Source organism: Python bivittatus, unplaced genomic scaffold, assembly GCF_059951505.1.
Source record: "Python bivittatus isolate LINGU-HERP-01145 unplaced genomic scaffold, Pbiv_v1 ctg000480_np1212, whole genome shotgun sequence".
Classification (NCBI taxonomy): Eukaryota; Metazoa; Chordata; class Lepidosauria; order Squamata; family Pythonidae; genus Python; species Python bivittatus.
This window is the reverse complement of record NW_028277075.1, coordinates 66,055,109-66,070,129: the sequence shown is the minus strand read 5'-3', so window position 1 is coordinate 66,070,129 and position 15,021 is coordinate 66,055,109. Positions and strand designations below refer to the sequence as shown.

Genomic DNA, 15,021 nt, shown 5'->3' with positions numbered 1-15,021 from the left:
ATAATAACAACTTTTAGTAGTACAACCCTTTTTCCACTTTACCTGACATTACTAAATTGCCTTGTTTTCTCTTTCCACTCCCCAAAGCTTTACATATCTTTTGACAAAACTAATATCCATAGAAGCTTATGCCTTTTAATGAGTAGCATTTAAGAACACCTGCTAACTGTAACTGGATTTGAAAGGAAAACTGGCCACAATGCCTAAGTGTTGGTCTATTTATCCTCAACCCCTGAATGCTATATTCTCATTTTGTAGTTAATGAGAAGCCATGCAGAGAGCAGACTAGAGATGCTGAAGGAGTATGGTATGCATGTCTCTGTGTGTAAAGGTTTAAAACCAAGGTAGGATTCCCTTTCATCTATGAGTTTTAAATTACTGTACTGGTATACCACCTTCCAAGATTGCTGCTTTGCACCCCTATGATTAAAAATTCATCTTTCTACTCTGGAAATGGCAGCTGCAGTCCACTGGCAAAATTAACTCCAATCAGAACTGACAGCAGCAAAGCAGACCAGCTCCACAAGAGCTGTTTGTCATTCTCCCTTTGGCTCTCTCCTATTTGACAAGTGACAAGACATCTATAATACAGTAACAAATGCTCCAATTTATTTACCCAACCTAAATAAACGTAGACAGCACTGCTTACTTTTGCTAATGCAAAACATGCAACACTATTCCTTTCTCATTAGTCCGTCTACTAATCAGACTAGAACAATGGTCTATTGTAGGTATTTCTTTACCTTCTTCTCTTCCCCCCTCTCCCAGGACAAAGAGGACTAACTTTTTACAGCCATCATTTTACTGGTAGTGCCTTGGGAAAGGGAATAGGTTTAGCAAAGTCTAAAACTGGCAAATACCACTACCCCTGCTACCTTTAGGAAGCAGACAGCTCTAATGTGATTGTAGTTATAGTCTATTAACCTCTTCAATACTGAACCACACCCTGACTTGAATTAACATCAAATCCATTTTTAAAACCCATAAACACATGAGCCTGAATTGCTTCCAAAGGTACTAGAGGGAAAATAGATCATGAGAACTGGAAAAAAGTTACAATGCTAGTTATTCTGGCCAACCAACAATGAAAACTTGAGAGTGTGATGCTCGACATTAACAAATTATTTGATACTACATCAATTGTTCATATTCAGCTTTGCACAGAGGAAAGATAGTAACAGGATCACTGTAGAAAGTTTTATTTCACTAGAACCAATTGCATTATATATGCTGCTATTACAGTGTTTATCAGAAAAATTAAATGCCAAGGAATACTGCCATAAAAAATACTCATGTTGAAGTTACTTTGTTCCACACCAACCCAATCCAACCCAAATATTATGATCCCATCGTGAAACTCCTGGGGAAAAGCTTCATATTTATAATCCAACAGATAACCAAGACAGTTGTTACTAAAAGATAATGCCCTATATTAAATGAGGGGAAATTTTAAAATTTTGTAAAGGCTTTAAACAGAATTATAAAACTATTTTATAATGTTAAACAGTTCCATCTAGTTGGAAAAATGAGCAAGCATTTTATAAGCCAACTATTCAGTATCCATTTATACACAGGCATATTCAACCCTAACTGGGGATTTATGGGGTATGTATGTTTGTGTCTGTATGAGTCCCTAGCCACTTAATGCACATTTTTATTTCTATTGCATTTTGGGGCGGAAAACATAAATCATCTGGTCAGCCTGGTTAGTTCACACTGTAACTCCCAGTTAAAATGGTTACTGCTTTTGTTCTGGGAACAAAACAAATCTTACATTTAAGATTACACCTCACAAATACATATATTGTATTTTACAATTAACTAATGGCTAATATTATAGCTATTTCACCATATGTTATCACTAAAGGAACCATCTGTGTTCTCAAGAATTATATGCTATTCTGTTATTTGAATTTATAAATTTATAGTATAGTTACACCTTCACATGAGTGAAATAAAAAAAAGTAGAAGTTAGGAATAGCAATATCTCAGTTTAACAGGAGAAAATATCACATTGATTCTATTCTACACTGCAGACATAATAAACTACTCTATATTACATTGTAATCCAAATAAGAACTTTGAGAGAGACTTTTAAAGTCGGAAGAAATGGGTTTAAGGAAGAAATAATACTCTCATGATCAAACCTCTTGGTGGCAGCTCTGCATTTAAAATAAAAAAGGTACATCATGGTCGCTAATGACCTGTTTTCTGTCTAGATGCCCCCAAAATCGGTATAAGGAACAATGTAAACATTCTCTATAACATGCAAAGTATTAATCTGAAGAACCCAATTCCTGAGGAAATCTCAAAGTGGATATACTAATGCAAGTTAAATTCCTCCTGGGTAATAAATTTAAAGTCCTTGGCCACCAGTGAGTTAATTAATAAGACAGGGAATCAAAGCACATGGATGTTGGCATAAGGCAAAGAACCACAAAAGATGCAGAGCTTGGGAAAGAAATAATCCATAAAAGTGAACCAAAAAGCCACATATTCTTATGCAAAACCAGACTTCCTGTTCCCACCCCACTTTCCACCCTTTTGATATAAAGGGCCTGAAAGAATGTCTAGCTCAACAATAGAAAGGTGCAAATACCACATAAACAGTCACTCATTTCTGTGCCCTTAGCCAAAGTACTAAATGCCCACTGGGGCTATTTCTCATTGCCAGAAACACAAGGTCAATATGAGTATTCTGAAAAGCTTGTTCTGAGCATTCATCAAGGGTTTCTAAAGCTGTGAAAAGAGGGGCTTTTTTTAAAGAAAAGGGGGGGAAAACCCTGTTCTTTCAATATCTTAGGAAGCACATCAATAACACAATTGCAGCAGGCAGAATAATAATTAAAAAAACTGGTCTTGCTTTCTTCTGGATACAAATTCAATTTCTAGGATTGTACACATCCACATGAAACAAGAACAAGTAGTGGAGATGGGAAGAGGCAGAAAAGAAATGTGGTGGGCGATGGCTACCATAATTTGGTTCCCAAAGATCTCTAGACTAACTGCTTTTATAGGCTTTGTTGTTATTAAATGTTTCATGGTTAGATTCTATAGCATAATAATGCTAAACAAGCAAAGTATTGCTAACAACTTACTTAAAATTTCTTTTATATAATCAAATGGCCTACAATAAAGGTACATATTTTATTTTAGTACTGATATGTTTTCTACCACCATTTTCTATCTTTGTTTTCAGAAGACAAAATCACATATTTGAAACGGATTTCAAATTTAAAAGAAATCTAATATAATCTAATACAAAGATCTTCCTTTGGAATTTTCTGAAGTACCTGAGAACTCTCTTATGGATATATAAAAACTGGGCAGCCCAGACATTATGAAGATGTGACATTATGCAACTCCACTCTCAGAATATCTTTAGCTGAGGTCATTCATAATGTTATCCTAAGATTTGCTTTAGCCATAATGTGTTATATAAACCAGAATCAGTCTTGCAGACAAGCAAAGTAATCACGACTTATATGGTAACTTCCGGATACTCCCCATTCTACCATCACTCAAAAGATAAACAAATCAGGACATGTCAGGTTCTAGGCTCAGGTCCTAGGTTCTATAATCATGCCATGATTATAACAAATTAAGATTTTTAAATCAAATTACCATTGTGCAACAACAACAACAAAAAGATTACTTCCTTGGAGCAGTTTCACACAACATGTTAAACCATAAGCAATCTATAACTTTCTATTATGGGTAAACTCTGCCAATATGCTCTTTACTTCTCTGAGATAATTTATGTAAGTAAAATAATAATTTCTTTAACTTGAAATGGAGAAATGTTAAACATTTTTTTTAAAAAATGAAACACCAATTTCAGTAAGAAATGTCCTCTCTGCCCATCAAGAAATGCTTACCCTATCTAAACATTGCCCTTTTCCAATTCCTATAATTCATTTTAAACTGTTCCAATTTAAATAACACATTTTGAACATTATAAGACTGAGTTTGAAATAGAATTGTGTACAAATGATGAACATGTAATTGCCAAAATTGTATAAACTTTTATTGAAATGTGAAAGAAGAACAAGTGAGCATGTATGACAAAGTGGACTAAAGATTTTGGTTATAATATACAGATGGAACAATGGGAAAATATGTAATGATGTAACATTGGTAAATGTCACCAGAGAAACTGTCTAGAATGTATAAAGGCACTTCAAATTTATGTTGGAAATATGAACAACAAGAAGGGACATTTTATCATGTTTGATGGATGTGTAAAAAAAGCTAGAAAATTTTGGATTCAAATACATACACTGATTCAGAGGATTTTAAAGATTAATGTACAATTGGGACCACAGGTTTTTCTTTTGGGATTGATGAACAAACAGTTGGGAAAAAGTCATGAAACTTTGTTTTTGTATAAGCTAATTGCAGCGAGATTATTGTATACGCAAAGATGGAAAGATCCAGCATTACCCACAATGGAGGATTAGTTGGTGAAGATGATGGAACTTGCTGAGATGGCTAAATTGACTTCTTTGATCAGAAAAAAGATAGTATCTGTTTATTGCTGACTGGAAACCTCTTATGGACTTTTTGTGTAAAACAAACAACAAAATGAACTTGTGATTTGTGGTTTTGATGATTAGACAGGATAGATTATAGAAAGAAGAGAGTTATGTTGTAACCATAGAGTAAGAGGCAAATTTATAATTGTACTTATAACTGCTGTAAAGAAGATCGGAAGCTACTTCTTTGTACCTTTTTTCTTTTCTATTTTTCTTTTACTTTTTCCCCCTTTGTTGCACTTTTAGCTTTCTCTTTGATTTCTTTTCTTTTTCTTACTTTATATTAGTTTGTATTAGTTTTTATCTTCCTTTTTAAATTTTTTAAATAAAATTATATATTTTACACATATAGGTCCACACACAATATAATTGCATGAAAGAATATAGACAGAAAAACTACACAGATTATTAGCTCAGATTCGCACATATCTCTAGTCTTGTACTTTTAAATGGAAGAAGAACACAAGCAAGTTCAAGAAGAGAGTCAGAGTCATTAAGGTGTGCGCTGCTAACTCCCCTCCCCCCTAAACATTCCTGTCTCTTGAAATACAATTGCATGATACATAGTGCCCAGCAAATTTGTTCAAAACCAAGTTTTACACTTCTCTTTGTGGAGCATTCTCTTCTAATTCTCTAAATCTTGGACTTTCCCCATAAAATATGCAATAAAAAGGCCCAGTCAAGGTCATAAATTAATATTTTAAGATGGGTATCTGAAGTGGTTACCCATCCATCAGCACATTACAGCTAAAGCTAGAGCTAAAGAAGGCATCTAAGTAGAATCCATGCCCTTCCAGAAGATACAAGTTTTCTCTTCCATTATGTGTTTATATATACATTAGTTTTAGGCTTTGTGCTTTAAACTAAACCTGAATTAATTGACATATAGGCATCTTCTACAGTCTTGAGCACATATGAAGCAAATGAACTTTAACCAATAGACATATAAACATATAGAATAAGAAGTGGGGAGGGGACTGGTTGCGGGGTTAAGGAGAAGGAAAAGCGAAACACAGAAAAGTCACTATAGGTAGTCCTCATTTAGCAACTGTTTGCATTATGACAATGATGAAAAAGTAACTTTACGACCAATCCTCACATTTATGACCTTCGCAGGTCTATAAAACAAAGGAAAGCTGAAGTAAGGGCATAAGTACAGTCCTAGTTTCACTTGGCGACCGCTTTGCTTAACAACCAAATTGCCAGTCCCAATTGTGGTTGCTACACAAGGACTACCTGTACTTGAATCACTTTTGCAAGCTGTAGGCTAAAATATGCAAGCTGGTACCCCCCAAATATTTTGGGCTATAATTCCCATAATCCCATGTCATTGGAGATGGTTGCCAAACAAGGTGAAAGAAGGTGATGTTAAACCATCTGATTAATACCATCCTCCCCATCTTGCCTTAGTCAAAGAATTCATCAACTTGGCCCAAATAAGCTTTAAAGATATCCATCTTTGGAATTCTTCTGGGTTCTCCTGAGCAAAAATTCACTTGGCCAGAAACATTAGTGGTCAGGTAAAGACTTCCTTACCTGCTTTGCAGGTTTTTCCATCTTCTTGAAGTTGGACTCCAGTGGGACAGTTGCAACTGTAAAAGGGTTCCTTTGGGGACAACAGGCACAAATGCGAACAACCACCATTATTATCCTCACAGGGTGTATGAACTTGAAAAATAAAAGAAAGGAAATCATACACATTTTTTTCTCTTCTGGTAACACAGAAAGGAAACCTAGTTCCCTGAAGGGGACAATCATGTTTTATGTTTCCACATAAATTCAGTCAGGCACTAAAAATAATTGACCACAAGACAAGCATTTAATATTGCTTGATAAGACTTTAGGGAGGCACCAATAGACATAAAACTGTCCTGAAGAAGTACCTTGTCACACTACAGTACTTCAAACTGCTCCAATTTAACTGACAGTTTCAAGGAGCAATTGGGGGTTCAATAGGGTTACATATAAAGTATAAAAAATGTTAAGAGACAACTGGATGTTGCATGTCCATTTCTATTTGGATGATCATTGCAGTTACAGTGCAGGTTGAACCTGAACAATTGTTACTTGTTTCATCAGGAATTTGTAGTTCTCTATATATCTCACCCTGCAACTATAGTAATAACTTATTAGTATTTTCTCCATTCAGCTGTGTTCTAGTCAATTGTGCTGGCTACATGCAGCCTAGATATATTTATTTATTATTTAAATTTATTATAACTGCTCAACTCCAATGGACTCTGGGTGGCATACAAGATCAACACCCCCCCCCAAACAGATAAAACCTAAAACCAGCCCAGACTAAAACAATTTAAAAATGACATAGATCAAAATCAAACCAAAGAGCCCCCTGTCCCAAACAATACATTAACCTCAGGCCTGGGTCCAAAGCCAGGTTTTAAGAGCTTTCCAGAACCCTAGGAGAGGGGGCACTGTCCTTATGTCTGGGGGAATGCTGTTCCAGAGGGTGGGGGCTGTGACTGAGAAGGCATGCTTCCTCATTCTGGCAAGATGCCAACATTTAATAGAGGGGACCTGGAGCATACCCACTCTGCCGAAACATATAGAATGTTTAGACCACTTCAAAATGCAAAGTACAAATCTTGAAAAACACTCACATGTAAGTCTAAGCTGCACAAGTGAACCTAAGCATTCTCACCACATCTCGTTAAGACCCCCAAAGTCCCACCCTTTTTAAAATAAGGTGGGGTGAGGAGATTTACAAAAGCTTTCTAAGAGAGTACTGCATCTCTGCCATGGGGCATCAGAAAAAAAAATGGGGACAGGGAAACAAAGGAGCAAAGGACACATGCATTGTTACACAAATTGTGTGATACTTGCATTAAATGTTGTAGTGCAAGTATAAAGTTGTGTTTGGTATCATGCTAAATCATAATGAAGTTTGTTTAAATACACACATCACAGTCAGTCAAAAGGAATCACTATGGTTTATAAGATATAGTTTATAACTGGTGTTATGTCTGAACCCGGCCATTATGGCTTATTCAGGAAACCATTGTGCCCAAGCTTGTTCAATAAATCACAGTTCAATCCTACAGATCAGCAGAACTTGTCTCTCTCACAGTCAAACCTGAATAATTTAAGATGTGGGTTTTTGTTTGCTTTGTTTTTGTTTTTACCACTCCAATAAGTAACCTGTTTTGATTGTCGGATCAAAAGAAAGGCATATGACAATAGGGGGCGGTGGTAATCATTCAAAAGCACCAGTGTTACCCTGTAGCTCTGTACATGAGCCACAATCAGATAATATGGCACAAACACTTGGACTATGGCATCCAAATCCAGTCAAGTTAAGAGACAGCATTATCTGAACTATTTCTAGCAGATAGTATTTCCCAATGCACCAGGTTTTCCTCACTACTGTCCAGAAATATTGTGACCCAAGGGTGGGACATGCTCTCAGCTGAAAGAAATGTTAGGAATTCAGAGAGCACCATACAGCCTCATCTGGAACGCAAGGACAAACTCTAGCAGTGCACATACCCAATGACTTCTACTGAAGCATTGCACCTGTTTCTCAGCTAAAGCAGATCTTAAATTCCTCTGTTTACTCCATGAATGTTTACCATCCACCTATCCTTTTTCACAGTACAGCCACAGCATGGCAGAGCAAGGCCCAGGTTTTCAGTAGGAGACTTAGGGCAAAATGCATAGGACACAATTTCTTTGGAAATCCAGTGGTTACAGAATTAAATCAGGGCATACTAACTGTTTCAGTTTTTTCCACAGAACTTTCACTGTTGGTTAAAAGCTTCATCCATGAGAAATAATAAGAGGTATTTTTCCCTCTGCCACTCCTCCCCCCACAAGTCACTCACTAGCAAGTTATTGTTTCTTACTGCAAAGGATCATAATAGACATTTTTGTAACAGCAGAACTCATAATATTAGCAAGATACTAATGAAAAATAATTCCTCAAAACCACTCATTTAAAGTATTTAACATGTGTACATGTGCCTGAGAGATTTTGAATTTTATCATTTCTAAATAAAAGCCTGTTTCAATAAGTAGACAAAAAAGACATCTCTTCTCACCAAGGAATTTGCATAACTATGGGTTTTTAACCAAATTTGCATTGCAGTATGAATGATATGTACAACCAGTTAATGATGATCTCATTTAAATCTTGGAAACTGTTCAACTATTCAGTCTGATACATTGTTCAGAGATCCATGGCATCCAAGTGGGAATTAACTATTGTATTTATTGAGAGTTATTATGCTGTAGCTGTTTGAGCTTCTTTAACATTGCAGCAGCAGCCATGTCACTGACAATCAGAGAAATTCTGTTTGCAAAGTTCTACTGAAACATTGGCCGGACCAGCAAGGCAAGGCAAATCAGAGCTCAGAAAAGTTACTACAAGGTGAAAAATCCACAGGATGAGACCCTGAGTGCCACTGAGATTGTCCTTCCTTCCAAACAGTTTGAGATTCTGTGCTGCAATCAGCATATTATATAAATATTGGTGGCAGCAAACACTTTCTTATAAACAGCAATCAACTCCAGAACCTGAAGCCATGGCACTTAAAACTAAACTTCATATCACAGCAAAACAACAGCCTAATGTACCAGATGCTTGTTAACAATTATAGTAATACAACTGCATAAGTTGCATAAATAATCAGTTTGTGTTTTCTTCTCTGAAGTTCATGGGTGCTAGATTTAAAATCCCACCTATCCCAAATTATGAGAGAAAAGAGAAGCAAATAAGCAAACATACAATATGGCTGTCTTTCAGGGCTCAAAACCTGGATGTCCATTGGTGAGTAAAGTGAATTTATTATTTCTCTCTTATTCTCTCCAGCTTTCTTGTTGCAGGCATGAATGGAACGCGTCTGCCAATCCGTCCAATACAGGGTGTCCCCAGCCAACGTCAGGGCAAATGGGTGAGTGAGACTACCTTCCACAACTTTTTGCCTAATTTGTAGAAGAAAAAATATTTTCCAAGGTGATTATAAAAACTATTTCACAAGTTAATATGCAAAGACAAGATGTCAAGCTTAAGTCAGAATTTAAATAAAAGAAGAGTGACTTACATAAACAGCAGCAGTTCAATTTATGTGGCGTGAGCCCCATTCATAGCTCCCCAAAACCCTTTCTACTAATCATTTCAAAAACATGCTGGGGCTGCAAAATCTGGAACCACACGTCTTTACCCCATGTAATTCCCATAAAATATCTTGCTCTTAAAGATTATTTAAATTACTAACTTGTTCTGACTACATGTGTTTTCAAAGTGGAGGTTCATCACAGGAGTCTGTTACAGCAATTTTAATCTACCTTGCATAACACAAAACACTTTATACTGCAATCAAGTCAGTTCACAGTGGCAATATTTGTAGTGTAAATAATTTCTTAGAAGTTTAATTTATTTAGCACCATTAAAACTAAAGGTCATTCAGGCATGAAAATATAATATTCATATTTTCCATTACCACTCCAAAATAATTTTAAACATCTATAATAAGATACAAAATACCACGAAATTATGTTGTGCACGAAACACAAGCTTGCATTGCACAATGTCAAACCACAAGTCATGACATTTATCGGGGGGGGGGAATGAGACAATTTAGCTGGAATATTTTATCTTAAATGACAACAATGTACATCAGGAAAAGCAGACTAAAATTCTGCAACTAACTTTTTATATAGTACATAGCTAGAACAACTTTCTTTCAGTAGGGTGATAGCAGGAGACACGTATGTCCCAACAGTACTTATTCCTTTGGATATCTTGACCCTGGACTGTAATTTAAGCTTTCAAAGGCAGCATTTATGGGGAGAAAAATGAGTTCATTTTTTATCATTCAGAACATAAAGCAATTTGACCAAACATGCTAATTGGATTTCCGTATTACAAGTACATTTCTTTATGAGAAAAAGAATCCTTTCTTTTCTTTAAAAGAGCAAACACTGCTGGAATAGCAACATTTATGAATTTTTGTTTCTGTTTACAGGGTATATTGTAGAACATGTCTCCCTCTCTTTGGATTAAAGCTACACAAAAATAAAGCAAAATTTCAGTAGTAGCACAAGAATAGGAATTTTACACAGACTATATGCTGCACAATGCAGATTTATCTTATTATTTTTATATGGGATACTTATACTAACACCTGATCACAGAAAAAATCTTTTCTGATATAACAGTGGAATAAAGGATCCCAACAAAACAAATCATGCGAGTTTAAGAGGATCTAATGGAATTCTGTAAATTGATTTTTTTCCAAACACCATGGAAAAGAAAAGAACAACTGGACAGTGCTTTCTCTCTCTCTGCTTGTATATACAGTACACGGATATGCAGAGTATGCATTTGTGTGCCTCCATTTTCTCTAGGTACGGGAGGTCACAGAATCAACAGCTGATATACATACTTGATTCACAGCGCTTGTGAACAGCACAGATTGGACAATGCTACCATGTACAGGTAGTCCTCACCCTACTACCATTCGTTCAGCAACTGTTTGAAGTTATGATGGTGCTGAAAAAATGGACTTACGACCAATCCCTGAAGTTATGGCCACTGCAGCACCCCCATGGTCACATGATCAAAATTCAGGCACTTGGCAGCCCGTCTGCACTTACAACTGTGAGCGCGCTTCAACTCCCCCCACCCATCTCTCCCCCCCAACTCTCCCCTTTCGGCTGCCTTGCACCCTGCCTTACAGGGTGGCAAGCAGCCCCAGAACTGCATGGCTCTGGGGCTGCCTGCCATGCTGTGGCTCAGGGGCTTCTTGGCACACCATAGCTCTGGAGCTGAAAGAAGCCCCTGAGCCACAGCGCAGTGCCTTTCTTATTTGCATCGCCTGGCTGGGCTGGGCTGGGCTGGGGAGGCACATGTAGGAAGCGTTTACCCAGGATAGCATGGCAGCTGCAGGTCCAAAAAGGAGACAACAAAGGCAGTGAGGCGCTTCTACATTGGCTGTGGCAGCTGGGTGCAAAAGGTGAAAGGTCGGTGTGGGGAACTGGGAGAGAAGGCAGCTGGGCGAACAAATGCTTGCTGGCATTTGCTGGAGTGGCTGAGGCTTTCAGGGGCAGCTGTGGTTTCATGTTGTGTTGTGGCTCAGGGGCTTCTTGCAGTCCCAGAGCCATGGTGTGTCAAGAAGCCCCTGAGCCACAGCATAGCAAGAAGCCCCAGAACGAAGAGGGTCTGGGGCTGCTTGCCACCCCGCAAGGCAGAATGCAGGGTGGTCAAAAGGACAGAGATGGGGGGTAAGATAGGTGGAGGGGGGAGTTGGAGCAGTCCCTTACCTTACTGAGGCTCAAGGCTGGGAGGGACTAAGCCCAGAATGGCTTGGACTGGGGTGGGTTCTCAGCTAACAACCGGCGGAATTCGCTTAATGACAGCAATGGGGATTGCCATCACTAAGTGATGTGATCATGTGACATCTTGCTTTATAACTGCATTGCTTAGCCACAGAAATTTGTAAATGGTCCTAAGTCAAGGACTATGTGTACATGGAGAATGAGTTATCACCATGGGGTGAGAAGGGAGGTATAAGGGGGAGGGGGAACTAGTAGCAAGCCTCAGTAAGGGAGAGATGGAAACAAGCAATTATGTAAATGAAGGAAAAAGGAACAAATAATGACCTTCCAGACACTTATCAATGTTTCTAAAACACATTCTCAGACAACAAAATATTCAAGGGCAATTGGTGATGCAAGGTTGATAACCTTTTGTTGTCACAGCTGCCAGAAAGTACATTAGCACCACGTACGTTTGTACAGAAAACGTCTAAGCAATATTAAATGTATTTCCAGAGGGTTACATGCATACACACACACACACAACCCTACCTGAAAGAGCCGTCCAGATTTGCTCTGTGAATGAAGCTCAACTTTGCATCAGCCCAATAAAGCTTTTGTTCATTGAGATCTATAGTGAGTCCATTGGGCCAATAAATGTCAGAATCCACGATTATTTTCCGAAAACTGCTGTCCATTCCAGCACGCTCTATTCTAGGTGTTTCACCCCAGTCTGTCCAATACATGTACCTGGAAATTAAAAATCCAACTGTTATGATAACAGAACAGAAACTTTCCTGAAATTTGTGCATCTGAAATTTATCTGGACCCCCCACCCATCAAACGTTTATTTAAAATCTGACCATAACTTTTTACCTTTAAAAATGTTCCTATCTTAGTTAGCTATCTCTAAAAATATGAACTTGTTGTTTCCTATGCAGTTCAGTTAGTACAAGTCTCTTTCATTACCTGCTGAACAAGGACTCTTTATTTTGACTGGTAGAGCCCTTGGGCTCTATTATAATCTGTCAGCAAAGATTTCATAGCTATACATATCCTGTACATCTTTCTAGCTACAATAATTGTTTTCAGCAAATTGAAATAAGCAGCACCATTTAAAAAAAAAAAGGAATGATTCTACTATGGCATCTGACTAGAAGTAATGTATCAACTTTTGAATTGTTGAATCACTCAGGTTTTTGCGATAGCAAAGAAATAAATAAAATGAAAAACAACAATTATAAAAATAGCATATGACAAAATAAATAGTTAGGGGAAAACCTTGTGGCCCATACAGTCAGAAGAGAAATTAAGTAGCGCAAAGATCCAAAAGGACTAAAATCAATTATCAAAACTCCTGGGACACAGGGAGCAACTGTGCCTTAAAGCCAATGTCATTCTTCAAATGGGATGCCAACACCACCCTGTCTTCTGTAGTCACGTACCTCATTTCACTGGCAGTGATAAATTGAGGAGTGCTTCAGAAGTTGGCCTTGGTATTTATTTGGACAGGTAGAAATGGGAGGACAAGATAAACTATCTAAGGCATTTGGGGTTTTAAAGGTTAAGCAGAGTACTCTCTGAAGGTTAGAAACTGACTGACAACCAAAATAGAACAGCAAAGTACTGTTATTGTATACCTAGTTGACTATTAATGTCTGGCTATTAATCAGAAAATCAAGGAAACTGAACAACAGTAGAACATTAATTAAATAGCTTCTCGATGTCAAACAATAAAGAAATAATGGATAACTATAATGACCTATTATGATATATGTCCATTAGTGCTATGTATTATTTATTAGAGCTGTGTAAATAATTCACAAGGGCACTTCAACTGCAGCAGTGCCATAAATGTTTTTGCCAAAATTTGGTCATCTGAAAGGACTTCTCAGATTATCTGTGTATGCACAGAAGACACTTCCACTAGAACTGCTAGGGGAATCAATAATTTGCATAGGTCTATAATGTATTTTTATTCAGTTCTTAGGTTTATGTCCCATTTTTTCTTCAGGAAACTATCTATATGCAATTTTTTTTGTTTTGCTTGTTTGTGAATAGAAACCAGTACATTAACAAAACTTCAAGAGAATATAAAAAATAAAATACAAAATACAAACATTGAAAACGCACAGAATGAGACACAGAAAGGACAGGTACAAAGATTTTAAACATCCATGGCTAATATTTTGGTCAGAAATACACACACACACGTAATCTACTAGGAACTGCTTTGTTGATATAAGTAAAAATGGAAACCAAACTTGAATAAAACAGTATTTAATAGAGATTTTTCAAGACTGTTTTGTTGTGTGCTAATTTTTCATCCAGTACTATTTCCCAGACTTTTGAATATATTTGATCCAAACAAAGATATGTTTTAATTTTCTAATGTTTTGCAACAGTAAATCTGGCAGCTGAAAGAAAAAAATTAATTAATTTCTTGTGTTGCAAAGTCTTGAGAAATATAGACAATAAACCTATAATACAGTTCATTTCCAAAGATTGTTGAGTAACTTTTCCAATGTCTTCAAAAATATCTGGCCAGGATGAGAACTAAACTGACATTGGCAAGTCCTCTATCAGCAATGTGATTACAATACCTCAAATACTGTACAGGAAGATTTTGATTCATATAATGCAATTTTAATGGTGGGTATTACCATCTATAAATTCTGTTATAATCAATTCTCCAAAAGGGATTTAAACAGAATTTTATGTTGTAAAGAGTTCCAATCTAACTCATTGACTTCAGATCCCATTTCCTCTTCCCATATTATTTTATTACTTCTTCTGGGGCTTTTTTTGAACTTCCCTCCTATGCCAATGCTACCAAGTACAGAAGTGTATATATTATTAGAGTTCTCTGAATTTAAACAATGCAGTTATATACACCATTCTTCAAACACTGCTAAAGGTTTTGACTGCTGAAACTTAATAAAATTAAGAAGAAATTATAGAACCTGTTTCAGCTGGATCTTATAACCAATTCTTCAGCAAAATATATTCAGCAGAGATGGATACCCTGTAAGTCTCTAACTCTATAATGTCCTTACTTTTCTATTATCCTATTTCTTATATTCATCTTATTTATCTACATAGTTTTAAAAGTTTGGATGATCAAATGATAGGAAAAGAATCAAAGGAGATTTTTTAAAAAAACATCTAGAGTAGTTTTAATATATGGATTTGGAACAGTATATATACATTTCTC

General features: G+C 36.7%; 1 protein-coding gene across 2 annotated transcripts in view; it reads right to left on the bottom strand.

Annotated features, from left to right (window-relative positions):
• LRP5 (LDL receptor related protein 5) overlaps positions 1-15,021 on the bottom strand; it is a 147,855-nt gene that overhangs the window by 74,889 nt on the left and 57,945 nt on the right. For both annotated transcript variants that reach the window (XM_007425267.4, XM_007425268.4), the window contains exons 3-5: positions 12,360-12,557; positions 9,277-9,473; positions 6,072-6,203 (exon numbers count right to left, since the gene is read on the bottom strand). In XM_007425267.4, coding sequence (XP_007425329.1) covers positions 6,072-6,203; positions 9,277-9,473; positions 12,360-12,557 — 527 coding nt within the window. The remainder of the gene's footprint in view (positions 1-6,071; positions 6,204-9,276; positions 9,474-12,359; positions 12,558-15,021) is intronic.